Source organism: Amblyomma americanum, chromosome 1 (genome assembly GCF_052857255.1).
Source record: "Amblyomma americanum isolate KBUSLIRL-KWMA chromosome 1, ASM5285725v1, whole genome shotgun sequence".
In the NCBI taxonomy this organism is placed as follows: Eukaryota; Metazoa; Arthropoda; class Arachnida; order Ixodida; family Ixodidae; genus Amblyomma; species Amblyomma americanum.
The window spans coordinates 528,654,995-528,681,204 of NC_135497.1; the positions used below are offsets into that span (position 1 = coordinate 528,654,995).

The following is a 26,210-nucleotide window of genomic DNA, read 5'->3' on the forward strand; positions in this document are numbered from 1 at the left end:
GTTCTCAATCGGACATCGGCCTCACTGTCAACATGCCCTTCAAGCACATGCAAACATTGCCATGAAACTTGCAAGGTCTCTAGTATGTGCCTTTATTATTGTCATAGTTTTTACTCAAGCTCTGAACTGTAGGGCCTAGAATAGCCAGTATAGTGGAACCAATGAACCTATAATTTTCACGCGATATGTAGATATAATAAGCGCCTACCATATACTGCACAGTCCACTGCCAGTCTACACTGCACAAAAGGTAGTAGTGCGTGTTGTGGCGCGCATAAACAGCTCACGCGCAAATGCACTTTGAATTAACACACCAGTCAATGCCGTGCAGTCTGTCGACTGCTGTAGGTAACAGTATGGCGTATAAGCATCGAAAACAATCCAACAAAGAAAAGTTAAATGATCACCACTCGTCGCCATGGAGCGAGTCTCGCAGCCGTACAACACAGTGCGTGCCAGTTGCATATCGCATATAACTCACAGTCGCCACTCTTTAGCGCAGGTAAGGAGGCCAAAGTAGCAGAAAAACGCGCGTCCCCAAGGTGCGCAACGAACGGGCCGGCGCAATGCGAGCGGCCATGGGGGCACCCATCAGTTACCATAGCAACAACAACGTCAAACAAGCAGCGTTGAAGCATGGGGCGTAAATGACTTCAACGCACAGCGCAGCCAATTGGCGGCCGTGTGGCTGTGCCGGCTGCATTTGGCGAAGGCGCGAACGGGAGCAACACGCTCGACCGGTTGCCTTGGCAACCGAAACAGGCAATAGTTTTTTTCCAGGACGCCAGGCGCCGCCAGCAGGATAGTGGCGCCGCGGGCTTGTGACCTTTTCTGGTCGCCGCAAACGGCGTAGTTTCAACTGCTTAGACTTTTTCCGTGGTGGGAAGGCAACACTGGAAAATATTTCGAAGATAGCGAAGAGTTAAAGCCGCAATTCCGGCAGTCAGCTCACAGTGCGCCATCTGCCATTGGTATCAAGGCCTACCGGGGAAAAGAAGAAGCTCCACGAGGTTTCGAACACCAGCTCGTGTCCTGGCTGATCGAGAGAAACAGAAGGCGCGGCTGCTTTCCGGCAACCAGAATATCGTCGCGAAAAGATGTGGGCGGTGCGATTGGAGGGCGGACCGCGCCGCGCGTACCACGCGGCAGTCGCCGTCCACGGTAAGATCTACTCGTTTGGCGGCCATTGCGCAGGTGAGGACTACATTAATTGCAATCCCATTGACGTCCATGCCCTGGACACTCTATCCCTGAGGTGGATACCGCTAGAGACAGAGTCCAACCCAGGCGACGTTCCCTTCAAGAGGTACGGCCACACTGTTGTGGTATACGGCGATTCTGTTTACCTTTGGGGCGGCCGAGACTACCATGGATCCTGCAACACACTGTATTGCTTTGACACCTGCACTAGTATATGGACACGACCGAAGGTATGCGGCCAACTACCATGGGCGCGATATGGCCACTCCGCATGCGTCATAGGCAAGCACATGTTTGTCTTTGGCGGCTTCGAAGCAGCCCATCTGCCGCAAGACGTGCACCGCCTTGATTTAGAGAGCTTGCAGTGGCAGCAGCTGCGCACCAATGGCGAGCCCCCACTGTGGCGGTGTTTCCACTCTGCTTCCGCCATTGGTGACCGCATGTACATCTGGGGAGGCCGCAGTGCTGCTCAGGGACCACTCCACACTCAAGATGAGGTCTACAGCAACCGCCTCACCTACCTGGACACGGCTACCGCTAACTGGGTGTATCCACAGACCACTGGCCTGCTCCCCGTGGGCCGTCATAGCCACTCGTCATTTATTTACAGAGGAGAGCTCTACATCTTCGGCGGCTACAATGAGACCCTGCTGACCCATTTTGGAAACATGCACAAGTACAGCCCCGAAACCTCGTGGTGGAGCTTGGTCAGCACCAAGCGGCCAGGCCCTTGTGCAAGAAGGGGACAGTGCTGCATCATGGTCGGTGACCGGCTCTTTGTTTTTGGTGGTACGAGTCCGAGAACCAACCAAGGGAATAATCTGCATGAGGGCGAGTTTGTCCTCATTGAGTTCACACTCAGAGATCATTCTGACATGTTTATTCTTGACTTTGCCCCTACACTGAAGACTCTGTGCATACTTAACGTCATAGATAAAGGCCTGAATGTCAGCCGTCTGCCACAAGATATTCAGTGGGATATCCGTGCCATCACAGCAGCCAATAACCTAGCTATCTAGGAATGCACTGTACAAATTTTTATGCTGACCACAGTTGGTCGGTATGCAGTGTAGACAGTTTCTAGGCAGTAGGAGTGCTTTCTGCGTGCGTTTCCATTGGACATCTTTAGTTCAAGGAACACAGTGTACATTAGTTCACAGTATAGTTCCAAGAACACAGTACTGAAAATAAACGGTCTGGAATGTTTTGAGTGTACATGTGTGTAACGTGTCCGTTATGCTTGCATTTTCTAATTTTCTTGTTTCCTTTTTTCACTGTCATAAATCAGTTCCTTTCTTTGGCGACAGCCTCCTTCCTTTGGTAGCTGGCTTTATTTTGCGCAGTCAAGCACTCCCTCACTGGCCGTGTTGCATACATGCTACGGCGTAATCTGCGTCTCCTTGCCTGCGCTGATGGAACTAAAATTTCGCGTTTGGCTTGTTGGTCTTGCATGGTAAGAAGATGCAGCGCGCAAAAACGATAAACATAAAAGAGCCGGCAGACCAGGCGTTGAAAGCACCAACAAATTCACTGGAGGACAGAGCGCATCATATATAAGCCAGCCGCAACCCGCATGACTAAAAATATAGAGCGTGAATATTAACAAAAAATCGAGGCTAAGATGACCCAAAGAAAACAATTTTTCCAGTGAACCTATTATTTTATTCTCTGGGATATTTTGAAAACATGGGGGGGGGGGGGGAATAGGACGTACACGTATTTTAATTGCAAAAGCATTATATGGCCCACTGGACAAAAAGTCCGCAGAGTGTGTCTTCGGAAGTTGTCCCCACCCCTTAGCAACGGAATATGAGTGACGAAGTACCTTATTATGTTGTAACTAGAAATCAGATATAACGAAGAGTCTTAGTATGTCGTAACTACAAACCAGATATAATAACTTATCAGGTGACAGGATGATTTGAAAAAAATCTGACATCATCAAAAAGTCACCTGACAGGATGAATTGCAGAAATCATTCACGTGGTCAAAAGTCTTGCAGAAAAGATGACGCAGAAGATGAAGAAAGATTACTTGCAGAAAACATTACGCGATCACAAATTTGCGGGAGTTGACTCTGAAAAGTTCATCTCATTAAAATGTTACATGACATAGGATGACTTGCAAAAACTTACGTCATCCAAAAGTCACGTGACATACGATGACTTTCAAAAAGGTTGATTTCACTAAAAGTCATGTGACATAGAATGACTTGCAAGAAAGTTGACCTCCACAAAATCAAGTTCCATAGCTTTCAAAAACTTGACATCGTCCCTAAGTCACATGAGATAAGATAACCTGCAAAAAGTTCGTCATCTAAAATTCGCGCAACAGAGGATAACGCAAAAAGCACTGACGTCATTCCAAATTAACGTGAGAACGTGACACATGACTTGGGTTAATCAAAGATTCATATCAAAGCACTGACTCCTAAGATTACGTCGGATTTCAAATTAAAAAAGAACATTCCAGAAGATTTCATGCGACCTCATACCGGTCCCGTGGTGTCATGAATATTTGGCGGAAGTAGAAGAATGGAAGAGTAGAAGAAAGAAAGAGTAGAAGAGAAACGCATAATTGTGAAAATGATGCGCCTAGTCACACAAACGAAGCGCCTAGTTAAAGCATCCGCAGCAATGAACGCTAATGCTTTCGCATTTCTATGCGCACCAGAATGCAGTGCTCTTAAAGTATTTTGTTTTGTGTGTTACAGCGGCGGCCACCTACGCTGAACCGGATATTACCGAGCTTCTTTTTGAGGAGGACGACCGGGTGCTCCCAAGGGGTTTTTTGATAGCCGGATGACATCGTCGCGTAGCATTTCGCCGACTTGTTCCCGGATGACTTGATGCCAGGGCGTCGACGCGCGGTAGCGGCTCTGACGGAAAGGACGGGTGTGTTCCCCGGTTATATTGCGGCCGTTTGAAACAGTAGGTCGTCGAACTTTTGAGGACGCAGAAACACTGTCGCTGTAACTTCAAAGGAAGTTCAGCACAATTATTTGTCTGTGTTCGGGTAGCGCTGGGTTAATGTTGAAGGTCGGCGCGTTAGCGAGTCTTCTTCTGTGTATTGGTCGGAGAATATCAATGAGTCTAGATTGTCGGTTACTTCTGCGGAAACGTGTCGGTATTCTTCGCTGAAGTTCATCACGGCCACTTCAGCTTGTTGATTCTGAAAACGACGACGCCTTTTCCAATCCCGCATCCTAGGTCTAAGAGCAACTGCGTGTTTCCGTCGATGATTCCTTCGACGTTCTCAGTATCCCCAATTGATACGGGGACGATGACACCTGTCCGAGGGGGGGGGGGGGGGGGAGGGTGTAAGACGCTTATTTATTTTAGGACACTTAGGGTCACGTGGTGCGGCAGAGCTGTCGTCGAAGGTATGGCTTCATTCGGGGAAGTATGATGAGCTTAGATCGAAGGTCGCTGACCGCGTGATGTTTATACAAAAGGTCCATGCCTGATATCACGTATCGGAAACGTTCCAGACGGACTGCGAAGGTAGCAGTGTAAGTATGTATGTCCGCGCGCCGTTACTATGCACCATATGACGGGTGCATCGTCCCAATGACGTATTAAGCGGTGCGGATTTGCGGACCGTCACAAACAGTGGTGGCGGTCTTGAGTTGAGCCGCAGACAGTCAACTGAGGCGAGAGAAGTCCGCTCCTGTGTCCACAAAAGCAGTTACAGCAAGACCGTCGACAGCCCCTTCAGGGTCGGTGGTTCGTGCGCTGACATTGCACGTTGACCTTGGAGTTTGGTCTCGGCTTTGTCAGGTGCTGTGATCGCGGCTGGGGCAGGTCGTTCTTGTTCTCGCGGGTGGCAGTGGCATTTTGAAATTTGGTCGTCCTGTCGTCGAGCTGGTCTCCGCGTGCGCCATTATCGTGGTAGATACGGCGGGGACTATCGACGTGGTCGGTGAGCATCTCCTTCGTTTCATCAGCCAGCAAACGCACCTCCAAAGGATGCTTTCTTAAGTTTCCCCTACGGTGGATTTGAGACTTCCCGCGTAGACTTTCCGCCTTCGGTGCGTAGCTGCGGCGTGACGATGCAAACTGTGAAACCAACTGGCGATGCTGGTGGAGGAAGACTGGATGCGTGCTCTTCTTGGCGAATGTAGTTGTCAATCTCTCGCGTTCATTGGCAAAGGCGAGGTTGCGCTTTGTCGTGGGTGAAGCGCCCGACGCCTGTTCTTCGCTACGGGCATGCAGTGACATAGATTGGGCGCGTGTTCGCCTGAGTGGTGGCGTATGTAGGCGTAATATTTTATTCTCGTGGAGACTATTGCGATTGATTCAGTCGGTACTGTGAATCTAATTAATAAATCGAAATTTCCTTCGTGCAGATGCATAAACGAACACCTCTAGGCTTCTACAAAACACGAATGCGTATTAGTCTAGTTTTCTGTCTCACATTTCCACCTACTGCATACAGTCTTCTACACTGCCGCTGGAATGGCAAATGGGGAAGATAGTTCTTATCTTCAAAAAAGGTAACTTCAATGTGCCCTTAACTACAGGCCAATATCTATAACACCTATTCCTTGTAGACTATTGGAATATGGCATAAATTGAAACCTCGTGCTTTTTTTTCGCCACTATGCACCGATCCCTCAGAACCGTTGAGCTTGCCTTATCTGCTAGGAGTTCAGCCTAGCAACGAAAGGAACGTTATAACGTTCGCCTGCTGCGCAAAAGAAACGATGACGCGTATCCACGCTATCTAGCGCTACACCAAAATTTTGCCATGCACCGCACGGCGACGCGCCTCTTGGAAGAATGCATGTTAGCGCACAGTTCACTCGGTGTCGCTAGGCCTAGCGTGGAGTCGCTTGCTAGCTTCCTAGGAGAACCAACGCGTCCACGCGTCGCTCCCACACCCTCGGGCGACCCGCTCGCCCATACGTTCCTCTCCGTGCCTGCAAACACTGTCATGCCTTCCCTGGATTACCTCTGAGGAATGCGGATCTTCACCGCTGCCCCTCCTGTGGACCTGCTGTGCTTCCCGACACCGCAGCCGTCCTCCTGCCCTACGACCGTCCCTACGTGCTGCTGCTCGCTCCTAGGAGTGCACGCACGCCGTCGCGCGGCAGCACCGCGCGGCTTGCTAGCTCACGCTTCGGCACCTAGGATGTCTCTTCGCCCATCCTCAACCTCAGCCTCAACTAGACTTCCCTAACCAGTTGGCCGCTTAGGGGGCCTCGTCCTTCCCTCCTCCTTCAAGAAATGCTCATTTCGCTAGCTTTGGCGGCGGCGGCGGCTGTAACGCCACCTCAAAGCAGCCGCGCTGCAGCTGGCCATGGCGGCGGCATTCCTACCAGCGAAGCGCCATCTAGGCTGTTCCTTCATCTCCCACCGAGTTCCTTGTCATCTCTTTATTATCTGAGGACTATTCATGAGTGCTTTAGAGTGGAGAGGTAACGAACGTGGGCTTGAAAGGCTGGTATTCAGCTGCCGCAGGTGGCGTGTTATGACTGGCTGCGTTGACCTAAATAACTGAAATAAAGAACTAGAATAAGAAAAGGGTTTGGAATTAAGGAATTTTCTTTTCAGAGTTTTGCAAGTCGACCAGTTAATAAACGTTAGCAGCCATCATGCCTGGACAAGATTCACGCTCCCCATAATAGCACCATTCCCACTTCACACCCTCTACCCCTCGATGGGTCTTCCTCCTCGGAGAGACGACCCTATTTAAACCCCGGCAGTGATGAACGCTTTGACAACATGAAAACAATTCCTGTTGTCGAAACGTCGGCAAGTGCCATGAGGTTTTCCTCCCGTGATCACATAGTGATTGCCAAGAACCATCTCGCAAATTTTTTTACCAAGAGTATGTTCTATCACTATAATCCGCACTGTAATAACGCTCACAACTCGTCGATTCTAGTAGCAACATAAAAGTACTGCAGAATTTAAATAAAGCTTTGGGTACCGGGCAATCAAACAGTTTTAACTTCGCATTTCTACACAGAAGTTTTCTATGCGGTTTCAGCAACATAAACATATTTCATTTATCATTCATTCATTGTAACATTAGTACATTCTAGTGGGCAGCACAATGGCTGTGCTTGTACCATTATTAGTACGCTCATTATTAGTACGCTTGAAAATATGCTCTTCCTTTTTGAGGACGCATTCATATACGGCAGTCGCAGTGATCATACCTTAATTGATAGAATCTGTATTTATTTTTATTTTTGCGTAAGTACTTAGAAAGGAAATATTTTTTCCTGGACCTTGCATATTCCGCTTTATTTGGATAAATTAGTATCCCACGTATATTTTTTTTTCAGGTGATCCGCCAGAATGGCGTAGTGGCTAAGGGGCTGGGTTACTGGGCAGGAAACTTAGGGTCTGGTTCCCTGTAATGGAAATGGCGTTTTTAAAGGGGCAAAAGGCTATCAGACACGCGTCCTGAAATATTCAGTTTATTTTATTAAGCGGAAAAACCAACACGTAAAGTAAGAGTTCTTGTGTTGACGATGCTACTTTAACACAAGTTTCGTGGCGAATTCTCCAGATGATGTATTTACTTTTACACCACGGTGCTTGCATTGTTGGCAAGTTCCCTTCCCCTATTGAAATGAAGTTTGTTTCTCCTCAGATTTGTATTTCTTCCCACCGGCTGCAACATGATAGATTACAAAACAGTGCTACAGTCTACTCCCATTTTTTGTCAAAATAATAAAAAAGGCATACATAGGGATGTCTTTACTAGGCTGGCTGCTATCACGGAAGCTTGTTTCCTGACGCTTCAACATAATGCACTCCCCTCCCGGACATGCGTTTTCGATTCCCTTTCGGACCGGTGGACGACCAGCTAGCTGGTGCATGCTTTGTCTGGTGTCATCTGGGGGCTCTCGGTGGAATTTTAGGGACAATGCATCCTTGACCCCTTACAGGAAGGAATTTTCAGCAAGTGTTGTTGTTAGACGGATTTGCCGAACGGTTTTCAGAATCATGAAGAATGACGGAGAGAGAGCGACGGCCAGCAAGGAAAAAACAACCACCGATAGAAATACACTAAAGCAGGACTAGAAGTCGTGCTTATAGGTTCACTTCAGTCTCGGATATTCCAGCGTAAAAGATTGAATCGTAGACAAGACAATACATGGAGCGGTAACAAGCAACAATAGCATACATTTATTGAAAAACGACGAAAGAAAAACCTAAGCTGTGACAAAAATACGATTGTCTGAATAGCAAATTTTCTTTCTCGAAAGCAGTGAACATTCTTGGTTGAGAGTCGTCTTTTTATTTGACAATCATTATGGGGGTTATTCTTGAAACAAAGCTCAAAGGGCTAGAAGCAGTAGTAGCTGTCTAGCACCAGCGTGCCAGCCCTAGCAGTTAGAGCTGCTAACCCCAAGCCGCGGTGCAGTAACTCGCCACCACGGTGGGTTCGGGCCAGAGGGGACAAAGCCGAGTATTTACCCGGACGAGCGTTTATTGCTCCCGAGCAATACAAGTAGCGGCAACAAAACAACCGCCGTAACGAGGAAGTGTTCCGTTCGCGTATAGGGGTGAAAAGAACAAAAGGGAAGGGGGGGGGGGGGGGGGGGAAGGTTCCGCTCACCTCGCGTGGCTCTTCGCTCACGGCCCGCGGTGGTCAAGTCGCACGCGGTGGCCGGGCGATACGGCGACGGCAGCGGTCTCCGTGGCAAACCTGTGAACTGCACACGTGCTCGGCTACCGCCAGAAGACGAGCGAGCCCTGGGGGAAACGCGTTGTTGTTGTTGAAAACATTTATTGGAAAAAAAAGAAAATCAAAAATGAAAGGTTGAAGAAAGGGTGGTGTCCTCTTTTCAGGAACCCAGTGGCTCTCGCTGCCGCCCGGGCTTACTTCATCAGCTGTCGCTGAATGTCAAGGTCTGAGCTGAGCAGAGTGGTCTCTCACTGTTCCTTCCTTCTGGGAAATTTTAATTCCAATGGTTTTGGCTCGAAGCACCCAATTGTAATGTGGTATGTTGCAGGACGTTCTTCGCACCACGGGCAGGAGCCTTCGTAACAGTCCAGGAAAATAATAATTATATAGATTAGGAAAGGTGTCGGTCTGGAGTTGCCACTATTCGCGCGCCTCCTGAGCATTTGCCTTTTATGCGGTTGGGGTATTGCTGGCGAAGAGTTCTAAAGTATTGGAGCCGTGCACTGTAGGCAGTGGGGATTTGGCGAGCGGTGTTCGGGTCGGGGGTGTCAGTCGCTCGGTTGGTGTGTCCTCGAGCTGACAGATAGGTCCGCGATCTCGTTTACCTCGTGCCCCGAGTGCCCCGGAGCCCACGTTATTTGGTGTTGCAGATCGATATTGTGTACAGGTAAGGTTGTTGCAAATATAGCTAACTTTCTGGGGATTCTTCCTACGAGAAGTCGACATGCCGCCTGGGAGTCCGACACAATCTGTACTTCTTTGCCGTGTGTATCACCATACTGGACGGCGAGCACTCTCGCGGCAGTTTCAGCTTCGGTGACCGTGCAGTGCCTCAGGGAAACGCTGGCCACTTCGAATGTTGAGTCCACAACCACTGCCGCGGCGCGCGTTGCGTCTCTGTGTGAAGCGGCGTCTATGTGTACAGTCTTAAGGCGCGTTTTACTCCAACTTCCTCGATGCGCAGCCGAGCGCCGGCGGTGGTCAGTCACGTCCGGCTGGCGACACCACGCCAGGCGCGAATTCGGCCCTCCTGCAGTCCATATACTCCGACGCGGCGCAGCGGCAGCGCCAGGAGTAGCGCATGCTCAGATTGACGGACGGACGGACGGACGGACGGACGCACGGACGGACGGATGGATGGATGGATGGATGGATGGATGGATGGATGGATGGATGGATGGATGGATGGATGGATGGATGGATGGATGGATGGATGGATGGATGGATGGATGGATGGATGGATGGATGGATGGATGGAAGCACGGACGGACGGACGTGCACGTTAATGATCCCCAGGTGGTCGGAATTATTCCGGAGCCCTCCACTACGACACCTCTTTCTTCCTTTCTTCTCTTAGTGCCTCCTTTATCCCTCCAACCATCTCCATCATTTTTGACAAATTTGGACCGAAAGAGTTTTTCGACTCATTGGAGGGCCATTTTTCCTTACCTCAAAGCAGTAGGTGCACGGTCGCCATGAGGTATGAAATTGTGCGCTGCCGAGTGCTGTCGTCACGGCCGCCATGTTAAGCCTAACCATTAATAAATATTAACCTAATTAGGTGATACTGGCACCTAACATGTTCTACTCATCGAGCCCGTTACGAGTATGCCATTACTTAGATCATGACGTCATTGGTTAATTATTTAAAAGCAATTAAATGTGAGCCTAACCATAACTAGCCATTACCTTAATTATTAATATTGGTGTCTAGCAAGTTCTTCTCATCTCGACGATTCCAAATATCTCTTTCGTTTGATGATGATGACGTCATTAGTCATTGAGTATATGAGTAAACATAATCACGTGACTAAATTATAACTTCAAAAATCGGTGACCTCACCAAAAAATCGGTAATTTATGTACTATTGACATCACCAATCAATCACCAAATGGGTTGCTATATCAATTTACTATGACGCCGCCATCTTGAATTCCTCGCACTTTGGAAATTTCACGCCGAAGGCAGGTCGTAGCAGACCACATGAAATCAAGAAACGTGATGAAAAAGAGCTAGCGCTCTTAAAAGAAAAGAAAGCTTTTACCTTTTCAGTCTGTATGTGTGCGTCGGAAGAGGAACCTGCAGTAGTCAAGTACTCTGTGTACAGTGCTACCAGCAGTGCTAATTTGGAAATTCTCTTGTTCCAAGGTGCCCGCCTAGAAGTGTGACAGTTACAATATTTCGTTTCGTACGTAGGCGATGTTTCCAAAGCTAGAGCGCATGTTCGCGCAGGAAAAGTCCACAACCACGCGTATTTAGCCATAAAACTATAGCGAGCACAAGCATATTCTTTGCGACAAACCTTAACTCCTGTGACTGCGAGCTCCTGGACTTCGTTTTACCTCTTGCTACATTTTTGTCCTGTAATTGGTCAAGACTTGCAGAATTTAGAATTACATGTCACACGATGACACGCGGCTGGTAGCGCGACTCGCTACAACTCAATTCGTACCCAAAAAATTAGTTGTGGTTTGCCTACACCTGAACCTGGTTAGAGAGCGAAAGCTGTATCGGGCAAGTAGATGCGGCTTGGCGACTGCAAAGTTCGAGAGCGCTCCGCACACTGCATGTGCAGTGCACCCACTCTGCCACCCTGACAGGTGGCACTTAATTTAGTGGTTGATCCCGAAAGGTTGGTCACCCAATGAACACTTCGGCCTATTGCTGCAGCGGCGCGTGTCTGCCACAAAGTAGTCACTTCTAATGCATGCGAACCCGACCGCGGCGGCTGCGTTTTTATGGAGGCAAAACGCTAAGGCGCCCGTGTGCTGTGCGATGTCAGTGCACGTTAAAGATCCCCATGTGGTCGAAATTATTCTGGAGACCTCCACTACGTCACCTCTTTCTTCTTTCCCTCCCTCCTTTATCCCTTCCCTTACGACGCGGTTCAGGTGTCCAACGATATATGAGACAGATACTGTGCCATTTCCTTCCCCCCAAACCAATTATTATTATTAATATTATTATTATTATATTATTATTATTATTATTATTATTATTATTATTATTATTATTATTATTATTATTATTATTATTATTATTATTATTATTATTATTATTATTATTATTATTATTATTATTATTATCTAATGCATCCAGCCCACATCTCTCTGTGACCATCGCCACGTCCATCGCGATTGAGGCGTCCACTGACCCAGGAAGCCAGTTATGCTCCCTTCCTTCCCTTGGAAATCATCGCAGTCTAGAACGGTGTGAACGTCAACGCCAAAGAACACAATGAACGCCGACGGCCTATAGAAAAGAGGCGAATGCTAAGATTCGGCGGCATTGATGGCGGCTGAGTTACGCCATAACTGTGATGTGGTTTCACCAGGGCTCAGGGTCAAACTCGTGTACTCAGCGCACACGGCGAAGAAGCTACGGAGGGGAGTAGTAAAGCTTTCGCTTTTAATGTAGTTCAAACTGGGTAACAATTATAGCCGGAGGACAGCACACTGAGCACCTCGCAGCTTCGACCGTGACTTTCAAGGATGCCACATCGTTTTACACTGCTCTTTTCTTTTCCCCCCTGCCGTGGTGGCTCAGTGGTTAGGGCGCTCGACTACTGATCCGGAGTTCCCGGGTTCGAACCCGACCGCGGCGGCTGCGTTTTTATGGAGGAAAAACGCTAAGGCGCCCGTGTGCTGTGCGATGTCAGTGCACGTTAAAGATCCCCAGGTGGTCGAAATTATTCCGGAGCCCTCCACTACGGACCTATTTGTTCCTCTCTTCTTTCACTCCCTCCTTTATCCCTTCCCTTACGGCGCGGTTCAGGTGTCCAACGATATATGAGACAGATACTGCGCCATTTCCTTTCCACCAAAAACCAATTATTATTATTATTATTATTATTTTCTTTTCCAAACACACACCGGAGTTTCAAAAACAACGAATGATACATAGAAAAAATTAAAATTGGTTTTTGAGGAAAGTAAATGACGCAGTAATTGTCTGTCATATATCGGTGGACACCCAAACCGCGCCGTAAGGGAAGAGAGGAAGGTGGGATTGAAAGAAGAAAATGAGAAAGAGGTGCCGTAGTGGAGGGCTCCGGAATAATTTCGACCATATGGTGATATTTAACGTGCACTGACATCGCACAGCACATAATAATAATAATTGGTTTTTGGGGAAAGGATATGGAGCAGTATCTGTCTCATATATCGTTGGACACCTGAACCGCGCCGTAAGGTAACGAATAAAGGAGGGGTGCAAGAAGAAAGGAGGGAAGAGGTGGCCGTAGTGGAGGGCTCCGGAATAATTTCGACCACTTGGGGATCTTTAACGTGCACTGACATCGCACAGCACACGGGTGCCTTAGCGTTTTGCCTCCATAAAAACTCAGCCGCCGCGGTCGGGTTCGAACTCCGGAACTCCAGATCAGTAGCCGATCGCCCTAACCACTGAGAGACTACGGCAGGCGAATCGCACAGCACACGGGCGCCTTTTGCCCTTCGCCTCCATCGAATCGCGGCCGCCGTGGTCGCGTTCGAACTCAGGTACTCAAGCTCGGTAGCCGAGCGCGCCAACCACTGCGCCACCGCGGTGGGTAATGATACGTAGCGACCCAGTATGGTTTGGCAGACGCATTACTTCCGCAGCCTCCGCATCCTTGCCTGTTATGTCATTGGCTTCACCAAAAGCATTTTTTTTAGTGCGTACCACTTTTAGCCGCGATCACGGATTTCGCCGATGGCAGTCCAAAGCCTGGGCCGGGTGGTCTAAATGATAATTGAATATTGGTTTTTGAGGAAAGGAAATTACGTGTAAATGTTTCTTTATTTAGTGGGCACCAGAACCACGCAATAGGAGGAGAGTTGAAGGAGGGAGCGTAAGAAGGGAGGAAAAAAGAGGTGCCGCACTGGAGGTCTCCGGGGATCTTTCGGGGATCTCGACCACCTGGGGATCTTTAACGTCCACTGACATCGCACAGCACACGAGCGCCTTTTGCGCTTCGCCTCCATCGAAACGTGGCCGTCGCGGTCGTGTTAGAACCGGGTTCTCCGGGTCGGTAGCCAAGCGCCCTAACCACTGAGCCACCGCGGCGGATAATGATACGTAGCGGACTAGTATTGTTTCGCGGACGCAAAACTTCCACAGCCTCCACATCGTTGCCTGTTATACGTCGTTGCCTTCGCCAAAAACACTTTTAGTGCGTACCACTTTGATGTTATTAGTGGCTATTTATTAAGAAAATAACAATGCAAGGAAAAGATGTTACAAGCCGTGGCATCTGTCAACGAAACCTCAAGCACCTGAGCTGTTACTAGCGGGAATAAAAGGAGAGGAAGAGTACAGGAAGACAGAAAGAAAGAAAGAAAGAAAGAAAGGAAGAAAGAAAGAAAGAAAGAAAGAAAGAAAGAAAGAAAGAAAGAAAGAGAGAAGGAAAGAAAGAAAGAAAGAAAGAAAGAAAGAAAGAAAGAAAGAAAGAAAGAAAGGGGGCGCAATGGTAAGGAAAGATAGGTGTATAAGAGTAATATGCACTATGTAAAAATACAGAATATGGAAATGAATTAGGGATGCTGCGCCGCACATGGCAGGAGTATTACACTTGTAGCCGCAGAACTTGAGCCAGTCGGCCGGCCTGTGCACTTTCCTTTTCATTCTTCCTAACAGCAACAGCAGCAGTAACAGCGATTTCGCTGTGGTGGTGCTCGCAGGAGACACAGAGACAAACGTTGAGCGACCGCCTAACAACCACCGCCGCTGGGCAGATGCCGCGCGCACGCCGCACCATCTAGCATGACGTCACACCGCTAGCCTTGCCGCCGTTTGGTATGACGTCAGACCGCTTCCCTCGTCGTTGCGCTCGCCTCCGCTCGCTTCGCCAGCTGTGTCGCATGCCTGATAACATGGAGGACTGAAAAGGAGTGCGCGCGTGCGCTGCAACCACAGTTGAGGCGGCAGTATGGACAGCGACATGTCTGCTAAGCAGAAGGAGGCCTGTGCCGCGATTACTGATCGCTCTCAAAAACTGTCTCAATTTTGAGATCGTGACGTCAAAACGACGACACTGAGAGATGCCGACCGCGGAATTGGCCAATGCGGAGCAAGGTTGCGGTGGCTAGTCGCAGGGCTCCGCCCCGAAAACACTATTCGCACAAGAGACCATAGACTAATGTTTTGCTGTAAAGACGCAGTGAATAAAAACGAGTAATGTTTTATTTTGCTAAGCAACTGTATTTAAAACTCAATATCACCAAGCTAAACAAGCAGTGTTTTCAGTTTTTCAATTAAATTTGCTGCTCAGTCACTTTCGTTGCCGCGAAGGTGTGCTGTGAACGGTTAAGCATGAACATGTAAGTCGAAAAATAAACATGAACGCAATAAAGAAAGCAAGTAACGCTTTATTTTGGTAATAAACACTGTTGTAAAGTTAATAACACGAATGAAAATTAGAAGCGTTCTCATTTTTTAAAATAAATTTGCTGCAGGGTAACTTCTTCCGCCATGAGGGCGCGATGGCAGTGGTATCGCGTGAACATGGCGGCCTGCAAGAAATCAGCTGGTTCCGCGGCTAGTTCCCAATTTTTTGCGTGCCGACCAAAATAAGGTACTTTGCGGATCTCTTAAGTGCGCAGAAAAATCTTATTGAAGGCAGTGAATGCTACGGGCCTGCGGAGATCAACTTACAAGGAGCGCTGGGCTCGAAAATCGACGAGGACCACATATTGTGGTAAGTGTGTATTTGCTTATTATCGATGACAACAATGGCCCAAAGATGCTCTTGAGTTGACGTGTGGGATGTGTGGTTCTATTTTTTGTTTGCTAAACACAAGACAACCGGGAAGTGTGACATATGGGGCGAAATAAAGTTGCATTGCTGCATGATCGTCTGTTCATTGTATGTAGATGTCTAAGTAAGGAAACGGCCAAGGACGAGAAAAACGATTAGGCGCACACTACCAACCGCCTTGCTCGTCCTTGCTGCTTCGTAACCTTGTATAAGTTGTTGCAATAGAGCGCACGTCTATGCTCTGCTGTGTGAACCCGAGTTATATATAGCGCACGTCCGCGTGAAGCCAAGCTGTACATTTCCCATTATTCCCTATTTCATTCCCTGACCGATACCAAGAAATCGCTGACGGAATTGGCATGACATACCGTTATCATTTGAAATGGCCATGTCTGCCAAGGCGGGCAGGCGCGTGTCGAAGGCACAGTACAAGCTAATGGTAGAGTTCATGGAACAGCACCCGGCGCTAGCTCACGCTGCCTCACCCCTTTTCGCGGGCTACACGGCGACTCGCAGGCGCGAGCTGTGGCAGGTGCTTGCGAACCTGCTCAACACCGTGGGCCCCGTTGTCAAAAGTGTGCCCCTCTGGCGCCACACGTGGCAGGTGTGGTGTACCCGGTGTAATAGGAAGGAGGCACAACTTTTGGCAGCGGGAAGGTCAGCGTGCCAACAACGGTCTGTCGAATGGCCCTTGAATATGCCTCTCCGCATCCTGTCGCAGGGGCACTGGATGCGGCAGGCTGTCGGGGCTGCCAGGCCGTGTGTGCAAGCTGCGGTCGCCAGGCCTCGTGCAAGGCATCACAGCTCCGATGTTTTCTTCCTCCAGCCAGGTATGTGGTAAGCCGCGGTGACGTTACTAATAATGAAGGGGGAATCATATTGGAGGCTAATGAAGAATAATGAATGTCAACCTCGGGGCCGTGTACTGTAAGCAATGCATACATAGAATGAACTTCGAGACAGTCGTGCATGAACGTGGGTGCTGTGCCTCTTGCAGAACCAGTCCCGTGTGTCCGTAGGGGAGGTACCGGTGACGAGCGGCCTGCAGCAGGCAGAGGCGCGCTCTCCATCTGGTAAGCGAATTTTTAGTCATTTGAAATGTACACCTAACAACTTGTGCACATTGTTGGCCTCATTGTGGTTTTTCTTGTAGTTAGGAAGGGATGCGAATGCTGAGGTAACAAATGCAAGCTCGATTTATGTACCTTGAACTATCTTGCCCTCATGGTACTGCAGTTTTTCTTCTTGTGTCTCAGTACCTAGTAACCGTGTGTTTTGCACCACTACATGCTCTGCTGAAACTGTCCACTAAGCAGTGGTGTCTTGTGGAATGAATTCACATAGATGGCACCCCCCAGATGTAGAGGAGCTGGAGGAGGAGGACATGCCTTGTGACGCAACCTGTGAGTTGGGGTTCCAATATCAGGCTGCACATTATTCATTTCGCAAGCTACTTAACATGAATACCATGTGCAAGAGCAGACTATCAGTATCATTTACAATACAATACCCACACAAGTTTGGTTTGGTTTATGGGGATTTAACGTCCCAAAGCGACTCAGGCTATGAGAGACGCCGTAGTGAAGGGCTCCGGCAATTTCGACCACCTGGGGTTCTTTAACGTGCACTGACATCGCACAGTACACGGGCCTTAAGAATTTCGCCTCCATCGAAATTCGACCGCCGCGCCCGGGATCGAACTTGCGTCTTTCGGGCCAGCAGCCGAGAGCCATAACCTCTCAGCCACCGCGGCGGCCACCCACAGAAGTGTCTCATAAGCACCACTGGTACCTTGTGCAGCTTTTTTCCTCTTACAATGGAAACTGTGGTGTCTGCGATGGTTACACAAATGTGCACATTGAAACAATGCTGTTTTTGTCATACCGCTGATTATGAATGCTTTTATGTACTGCTCTGCAGTATGCATGTCAACAGCCCTCTGAGATATTGCACCAAACAGTCAGGTTATTGCACATCGTGCTCCACTATATGACAAGAGTACATTCAGTCACTTTCTCCTTTTGACAGCTACACAGGAGCAGCCAGCTGTGGTGCGGGGCCGTCCGAGTCAGCCGCGGCGGAGTACGCGGGTGGAGGAGGTGCGCCAGCTGCTAGCGGAGACCCGGCGCACCAACGACCTCCTCGAATGTTGAGGACATCGCGTTTCACGCACGCCTCCTGGAGGTATGTGCAGACAGCACCCACCACATTTAGTGAAGGAGAAGCAGCTGCATGCAACATGTTGTATCTACATTCACAGTTCAAAACCTATGCCTGACATCTAGAGACATTTCAGTAGGTCTTCTTTATGTGAAACGAGCCCTCCATGTCTGTTTAGTGTGCGATTGAAGTTCCTTTAATGTGCAGCACCAAAGCCAGACAGCAACACAAGTCCGCAGCATCACGGCGGCAGTGAGGGAACTGTCTGCTGCCGTGACAGAAACTGGGGCGCAGATGGCGCAGACTGCCGTTGCAGCAAGGGCCGACACAGTGCGCCTCACCGAGCAAGTGGTACTTGCGTTGGCCTTGATTATGCGTGTCTTGCAGAATCAGGTACAGCCACCGCAGAAACTTGTTCGGTGGGGCTTTTTTTTCCTTCTTTATCTGTTTTTTTTTCGTTTTTTTTTCTCTTCTGCAAGGTGCAGAATATTTTCTTTAATTCCCTGCCAGGTGCAGGTGTTATGTATATTTGTTTTCCTTCTGCAAGGTCCAGAATATTTTTTTAATTCCCTGCCAGGTGCAGACATTATGCATATATTTGTTTTCCTTCTGCATGGTGCAGAATATTTTTTAATTCTCTGGCAGGTGCAGGCATTATGCATATATTTGTTTCCCTTCTGCAAGGTGCACAATATATTTTTAATTCCCTGACAGATGCAGGGGGCTTATGTATGAATGTTTTTTCCTTATGTACTTTTTAACTTGTGTGAAGTGTACAGGCTGTGCTATATTCGTTGTCCACTTTGGTTTTTTGTTTCAATGTGGAAGCATTGCTAGTCCCATTACGAGAAAACTTGACGGCATGTATGAGCACTCGCAGACAGTATAGAAAATCCCAGTCATGTCAGGATAAATTTGCCGTCCTCAAGTGGTCGCATGGCGTACACAGCAAGCTGAGGGCTGCCTTTCCTGACGGTCATATACATGACACTCGCCTTACACACCCCCCACTGGCTGATTTCAATATGGCTCAACTTTTCCCTGCTACATTCGTGCCAAATTGCAACCAACCATTTCTCGTACAGCGTTCCAGGTGGTGTCATACGCACATGCTTTCGCATTCCCGCACATAAGCAGTCTGAAGTGTGTGTGTCAATTTTTGTGATGGTACCTTGCAACCTTTTGCAAGACACACAAGGTGTGTGATATGTACTATTTACTTTGATTTCGTTTTCAGATGTTACCTTTTTACCTTCTGCGAGACACACAAGGTATGCTATATCTAGTCAGTGTTTGGTTTTTCATATGTTCATTAATTTTCCTCCTTCGCACATTCGCTTCATTGTGTGCTTTAACGAACCGATGTGACACACCTGCTTATAGGGACAATGTCGTAGAGGGCTCCGGGTTAATTTACACCACGGGGTTCTTGAACGTGTCTACACATTGCGCAGCACAGGCGCACTGTTTGTCCATCGCATTGTGATCGCCATGGCTGACAGTTAACCTGCTCCAGATCGGTAGCAGAATACTTCAAGCACTGAGGTGCCACGACGGGGCTTAGCATGCCTTACGCCAAAATATTGGAAGATATATATAGGAACTGTACAGCTACCATAGTCCTCTATAAAGTCAGCAATAAAATTCCTATAAGGAAGGGCATCAGGCAAGGAGACACGATCTTGCCAATGCTATTCACCACCTGTTTACAGGAGGTACTCCGAGGCCTGAATAGGGAACCGTTGGGAATAAGTGTAAATGAAGAATACCTAAATAATCTGCGATTCGCTGATGACATTGCCTTGCTGAGTCTCTCAGATGATGAACGAGTTAGGCAGAGCAGAACGGTGGGTCTAAAATTTAACATGCAGCAAACCAAAGTAATGTTCTACAGTCTAGCAAGGAAACAGTAGTTCACAATTGGCAGTGACAGCTGATCCGGATCATGAGACGGAAAAAACTAGATGGATAAGAATGGGGTGGAGCTGATATGGCCGGTTATCTCAGATCATGAGTGACAGTTTACCAATATCCCTTGGGCAGGGCATCTAATTGGAAGGCAAGATAACCGCTGCTCCTTAAGGGTAACGGAATGTATTCCAAGAGAAGGCAAGCATAGCAGGGGACGGAACAAAGTTAAATGGGCGGATGAGAGAATTTTGCGGGCCCACTGTGGACGCAGCTGGCAAAGGGCAGGGTTAATTAGAGAGACATGGAAGACGTCTTTGCCCTGTAATAGATGTAGTCAGGCTGATAATGATGATGAATGAGAATTTTGTCATGTTAAAGTCATTCTGACAGTACTACTTGCCATATTCATGATGCATTCCGTTTTGCGTCAATCTTCTCGGAACTGCTAGGGTTTGCATTGAGCAGAACTTCACGTGTCGTCGTATTGATATTCATGCATTTTGTGGGTGATAAACATTTTCTAGTCAGGCGAAATGTATTACACACTTATAGAGCATTGCTTTAGATGTGTACGATGGTTTAAGACGTGTGCTGAAGTGCGTTTTCTGTTTGCATAACTCACGTAGAAGCTGTGGTAAGATGTAGGCCGCTAGTCTTGTCATGTTTGTTTATCATGTTTGTATGTTGCAATTTGTGAACCACACGTAAAGATGTTACTTATTTATGGTATTACAAGCAGTGCATTTTACATCCATCTGTTCAAATAAAACACTTGTGATAAATGCTGCTCAAAAAAAATAAATGTGCATGCTGAAAGGAACCCTGAAATGGGCTCTATGGGCATATTGTAGTGCAAGAGATGTGTACAGGTGCCCTTTGTTGGTATTTCAGTTAAATTTGAAAGGTGTGCTTGCACCCTGTAATTTAGGAATAAATAAAAAAACGCTCCTCGCAGTAGGACATAACCAAAGAGGACAACACACCTCACCGCGCATCCCCTAACTCGATGACGTTAGTGGGCAGACGGGGTGAGTTTGAAGGATGGCCCTTCTGCCCACTGATGTCATCACGGTAGGGGATGCGCTGTGAGGTGTGTTGTCCTCTTTGGTTGTGTCTTTTTTATTTATTCCTAAATTACAGGGTGCAAGCACACCTTTCAAATTTAACTGAAATACCAACAGAGAGCACCTGACATCTCTTGCACTACAATATGTCCATGGAAATCATTTCAGCCCTTGAATGCATATCGAGCAAAAAAAATTGCTTCAGTGGGACTTCCTCATTTCAATAAGCATCACAAACATTCGGTGCTTTGTTTTAACAGTACACTTTTTATTCACCCACTTAAGCACGCACACACACACGGCGTAGGAGGGTGCACGAAGACGGTTTTGACTTGCCAGACGAGTTGTTTCGATGCCAATTTCGACTCGGGAAAGAGACTGCACAGTGGCTGTGCGACTAACTCGCCAATGAACAGGGAGGTGCGCAGGCCAGTGCGCTGTCAGTGCAACGACAGGTGTTGTGCGCGCTGCGCTTCTTCAGCGCCGGCAGCTTGTAGGCACACACAGGAAAGAAAAAAAAATAAAAGTCGGCACTTTGCGGGCTGCGGCTAAGGGCACAGCCACAATGCAGAGTTGCTCACACACAAGTGTACACTGTACACTGACACGAGCGGATGACGCTGCCAACAGTAACCGTGGCTGCTGTGTTACACAAATGAACACCTTCGCCAGCTACCCTGCGAGATGATGTCGATGGGCTCAGTGCTGGCGACGCTGGAGTTGCCTCCGCAACTGTCGACGCACCGTGAACAAGGTAACAGGTATGTCAGCCTCTCTCTCCGATCCGGAGTTCCCGGGTTCGAACCCGACCGCGGCGGCTGTGTTTTTATGGAGGAAAAACGCTAAGGCGCCCGTGTGCTGTGCGATGTCAGTGCACGTTAAAGATCCCCAGGTGGTCGAAATTATTCCGGAGCCCTCCACTACGGACCTATTTGTTCCTCTCTTCTTTCACTCCCTCCTTTATCCCTTCCCTTACGGCGCGGTTCAGGTGTCCAACGATATATGAGACAGATACTGCGCCATTTCCTTTCCACCAAAAAACCAATTATTATGTCAGCCTCTGGAGACGGGTGCTCTGAAAAAGCTCAACAATACCGTTGCGCACGGCTCTACCCCGCAGGTAGGTAATGCGGCTTGCAGCGCTTTGCGTGTAGACTGCAGCCGGAGGTGGCTCGTTGTCGTCCGGATCAGTGGCATCCACGTTTCCTTCTTCTGGCAAGGGGTCATTCAAACAGAGGTTGTGCAGCGCAGCACATGCTCCGATTATGAAGGCCGCTCGCTCCGGCTCGTATTGTAGCGTCCGGTACATTTGGAGTCACCGGAAGCGGCTCTTAACACTCCGATGCCGCGCTCCACGACGGATCGCATGGAGCTGTGCGCTGCGTTGTATAACCCCTCTGGAGACGCCAGACAGGGATGCCCTGGCACTGGTGTTAAAAGCCAGGGCTCCAAAGGGTAGCCACTGTCCCCTGCGTAACAGAAATGATGTGCAGTTAAGCGTGGCGTCCGTCGTCCTCAATCTCAACACTCTTGATATAATGGCAGCAGATTCATAGCAATGTTCAAAAAAATGCGCGAAGACGACAGGCCAACAAGAGGCACAAAGACGCACACACATAGCGCCACTTATAAAGGAGGAGGAAACAAGGTACACATGCAAACACACAGTGTGCAGTGCGAATACATTATTGACAGGGCATGTGTGATTAGTAGGAATGAAAAGCCCCAATGTACCCATGTAAGATTTCGATGTTCCTTTGCTAGACATAATTCAGACGAGCCGACACAGTTGTCACCCCTTTCGGAGGCGAAGTAAGCCTCGATAACCTCTCTTTCGGTTTTCATTTTTGCCTCACCACGGAATTTGTAACCGAGGTGGGGGTTTCTTATTGCTTACTCAGAAGAAACTCGCCATCTTGCAGAAGTCCTTGCTCCATCTCGTGGCGCAGCCACGAAAAGTCGTCGTGGTCCGATCCCGGGAAGTGGGGGTCAACAGCAATAATCTTCAGGTTGGAGTCGCACACCTGAGAGAAAGCACACCACAAGCTTAGTTGTGAACTTCCGTCGTCAAGGCCCGAGCTTGCAGCTGAACATGCAGTCAAAAACGGAGAGCGAAGTCTACCCACTATCATTGTGTTGAGGGCGTAGTAGCCCTTCATTACGACTCCAAAAGGCGGCCTTTTGTGCAGCATGGCCCCGTGGCGCCTTGATGGCGATAAGTGTGCCATCCACACACCCAACGACGCCGTGGATGCTGCCGTGGCGAACGAAGCCCTCCTTCGCCGCCGCCTTTTCCCGGCTCGCCGGCAACCGCACCCAACCGTCCCGCGACCCCACTTTGACAATTGCAGCTGACACCCGCCGCAGACACTTGCTGACAGTGGGCTGGGCTACATCGACGTTGCCCTCATTGCACACGGCGCCTTTAAATCCGCCGGTGCAGAAGAAGCGCAGCGTGCACAACACCTGTCGCTGCACTGGCAACGCACTCGCCCGCGCACCTCCCAGTTCATTGGCGATTTGGTCGCACAGCCACTGTGCAGTCTCCTTCCTGTGTCGCAATTGGCGTCGAAACAGCTCGTCTGGCACGTCAAAACCGTCTTCGTGCACTCTCCTACGCCGTTGCTCGCGCGGCCAGCCGCGTATGGCGAAGTAAACAGCCGCCATTTTGCGTCTCAAACGCTTTGAGACTACATTCGCCAGTCTCAATAAATCGTCTCAATCTACCCGCATAATTAGGTGGCCAACGTCAACACTTCTGGGCCATCTATGACGTCAGTAAGTGAGGAAAAAAAATCAAAATGGCCGCCGCCCACGGCCGACCAATAGGAGAGGGGCAAATGAGACACTTTTTGAGACAGTTTCGATTGAGAGCGATCCGTAATACCGCCCCAGGAATCGACATCGGAACGAGATAAAGGAAACGAATCACCCACGAACCAGAAGAACAGCGCGCCGAATGACTGGCTAAAGGCCGTGAATAAACCGCCGCGAGACGGGCACGTTATTTTTCGTCTTTAATGCAACAAGACAGCTAGACAACCACACTAACCTGGATTTGCAATCAAAATTAACCAAGGCTAACCAAGCTATTCCTTACCTTTCGCTACGTATATCCTCGGATAGCCGAGCTAAGCCACTGCCGTTTTTTTTTACAAAGCGGCGTGGTTGTCACGTCTGCCACCCCCCGCGGTGGCTCAGTGGTCAGGGCGCTCAGCTACTGAGCGGGTGTTCCCGGTTTTGAACAACGGTCGCTACAGCCACGTTTCGCTGGAGACGAAATGCAAAGGCGCCCGTGCTGTGTGATGTCAGTGCACGTTAAAGATCCCCAGGTGGCCGAGATTATTCTGGAGCCCTCCACTACAACGCCTATTTCTCTCTTGGACGCCCGAACGGTGCGGTTCGGGTGTTGACCGAGATGTGAGACACTTTCTGCTCCATTTCCTTTCCTCGAAAGCCATTTTTTTCCTGATAAGCTCCCTACCCACTATGGCGCCTCAAGTTACACTCTACCTTCCCTCGTCTTTAATTTGTCTTTTCTAAAACGCCGCACGCACCGTGGTGGCTCAGTGGTTAGGGCGCTCGGCTCCTGATCCGGAGTTCCCGGGTTCGAACCCGACCGCGGCGGCTGCGTTTCGATGGAGGCGAAACGGTAAGGTGGCTGTGTGCTGCGCGATGTCAGTGCACGTTAAAGATCCCCATGAGGTCGAAATTATTCAGGAGCCGTCCACTACGGCCACCTTTCTTCTTTCACTCCCTCCTTTATCCGGATAACTTCCCTTACGGCACGGTTCAGGTGTTCAACGTTATATGAGACAGATACTGCGCCATTTCCTTTCCTCAAAAAACATTTTTTTATTTTCTAAACACGCGCAGTTCAGTTGTACGCCGAAAGTATGTACATCTGAACCTCTGCCATCATTCTGTATTCTTAATGCTCTGCATAACGCTGAATGCTCTTCATAATAATTTATGGGCGTAAAGAACATGCATAAATATTATTTTCTGCGCACACGATTTCCACAAATAAAAGGGCAACTGCAATACGTACAACGGATCGACACCTCCACGGTCGCTTCTTCGCCCGACCAGGAATAGAAGTCGGACAATAGCACACATGACAGTGAATGGGGCGCAGCTATGCGTGTCGTCTTTTAAAAAGTGCTGGCAGAGCGCGACCGAAACAACATTTTACCAGCACTATACATATCATTTTTGGTTCGAAAAAGCGCCTCAGCAGTCTTATGCTGGGTGATCCATGAGTATACAAAGTTTAATGCATCATCACAAAGAAGAAAACACCGAATCAAAAAAAATGTGCCTCCAATACACACTGTGAAGGTGGTTGGACAGCGAAGCTGTAAAACGGCACCAAATTACCCACTGCGAGGTCGCTTGAAAATTCACACACGTGGATCTAGAAATAGGAAACCAGAGACAGGTGAAATGTACTTGAGCTATATGCTGTATGCCTGGTTTCAAAGGAGATATGCCTTTTGCATTCAATTTTTAGCCTAACACAAACAGGGCGGGCGGGGCGGGGGGCTGGCGAAGCACTTTACTTCGGTTGTGCACCAAGACAGCGAAAATTGCCAATCGCTCCTATCACCAGTGCCGCAACACCGATGCCTTCGTAAAGTGAACGCGCTCTACAGACCCTTCTTGACGCGTGGGCGAGCCTTCCCAGGACCAAAAACCCCGCCTAGTCGCGCAGCGGCCGCGCCTGGCCTCGCGACGCATAGCTTCGAAACCTGTCCTATTGTGGCCAGCATGTAAGTTCAAGAGTATGGTATGGACGTGCATCCACGCCTTTATGGCCCTCGGGACTGGATCTAAATTCTGAGAGCCCGGCGAACCACCGCGAAATCCAAAACTCCCCTACACCCTTGCAGCAGGCATACAGCGGAGGGGGGTTCCCCCCCAAATTTTAGGTGCGAAACACACCGTCACTAGGTCTAACCGGGTCTATAAAAAGTTTGGAGGATGCTTAAGCTTCGCTTTTAAGAGTGAGACGCGACAGCGTGTTGCAGCGTTGCCAAGGAGTGCACGGAACACCATCGCCCGTTCGGCGCGACGCGTGGCCCGTTGGACAATTTAAGGAAAGGACGCCTGTCGCACATATCTCAGTGGACACCCGAACCGGGTCGTAAGGGAAAGAAAATGTAATGAAAATTGGTTTTGAGGAAACGAGAGAGAGAGAGAAAAAAAACTTTATTGTTGGAGAGGAAGTCGGGGCACGCCCCTGGGTCTCCGCACGACCCCACTGCACTCAAGTGTTTATGTCCATAAGGTCCATAAATGACGCCTGTCTCACAATTCTCGCTGGACACCCGTATCACGCCGTAAGGGAAGGAAAATCCCTTCCCTTACGGCGCGGTTCAGGTGTCCACCGAGATGCGCCGTTTTTCGCTCACGGCCAACGCCGCCGACGTCGACACCGGCTTTTCTGCGACATGAGCTCCTTAAAGCTGGCGCGTTAAAATTTTTCGTC

The 26,210-nt window shown here is 48.9% G+C and overlaps 1 protein-coding gene and 1 pseudogene across 1 annotated transcript; both read left to right on the top strand.

Moving 5' to 3' along the window:
* The first annotated feature begins 1,097 nt into the window (after nucleotides 1-1,097).
* Nucleotides 1,098-2,219, top strand: LOC144128981 (kelch domain-containing protein 3 pseudogene; annotated as a pseudogene).
* A 14,091-nt stretch (nucleotides 2,220-16,310) lies between these two features.
* Nucleotides 16,311-18,309, top strand: LOC144107559 (uncharacterized). Its single transcript, XM_077640632.1, has 4 exons — nucleotides 16,311-16,414; nucleotides 16,582-16,657; nucleotides 17,613-17,768; nucleotides 17,952-18,309. Exons 1-4 carry the CDS (start codon nucleotides 16,315-16,317, stop codon nucleotides 17,998-18,000), a joined length of 381 nt encoding a protein of 126 aa, XP_077496758.1. The 5' UTR covers nucleotides 16,311-16,314; the 3' UTR covers nucleotides 18,001-18,309.
* The last annotated feature ends 7,901 nt before the right edge of the window (nucleotides 18,310-26,210 follow it).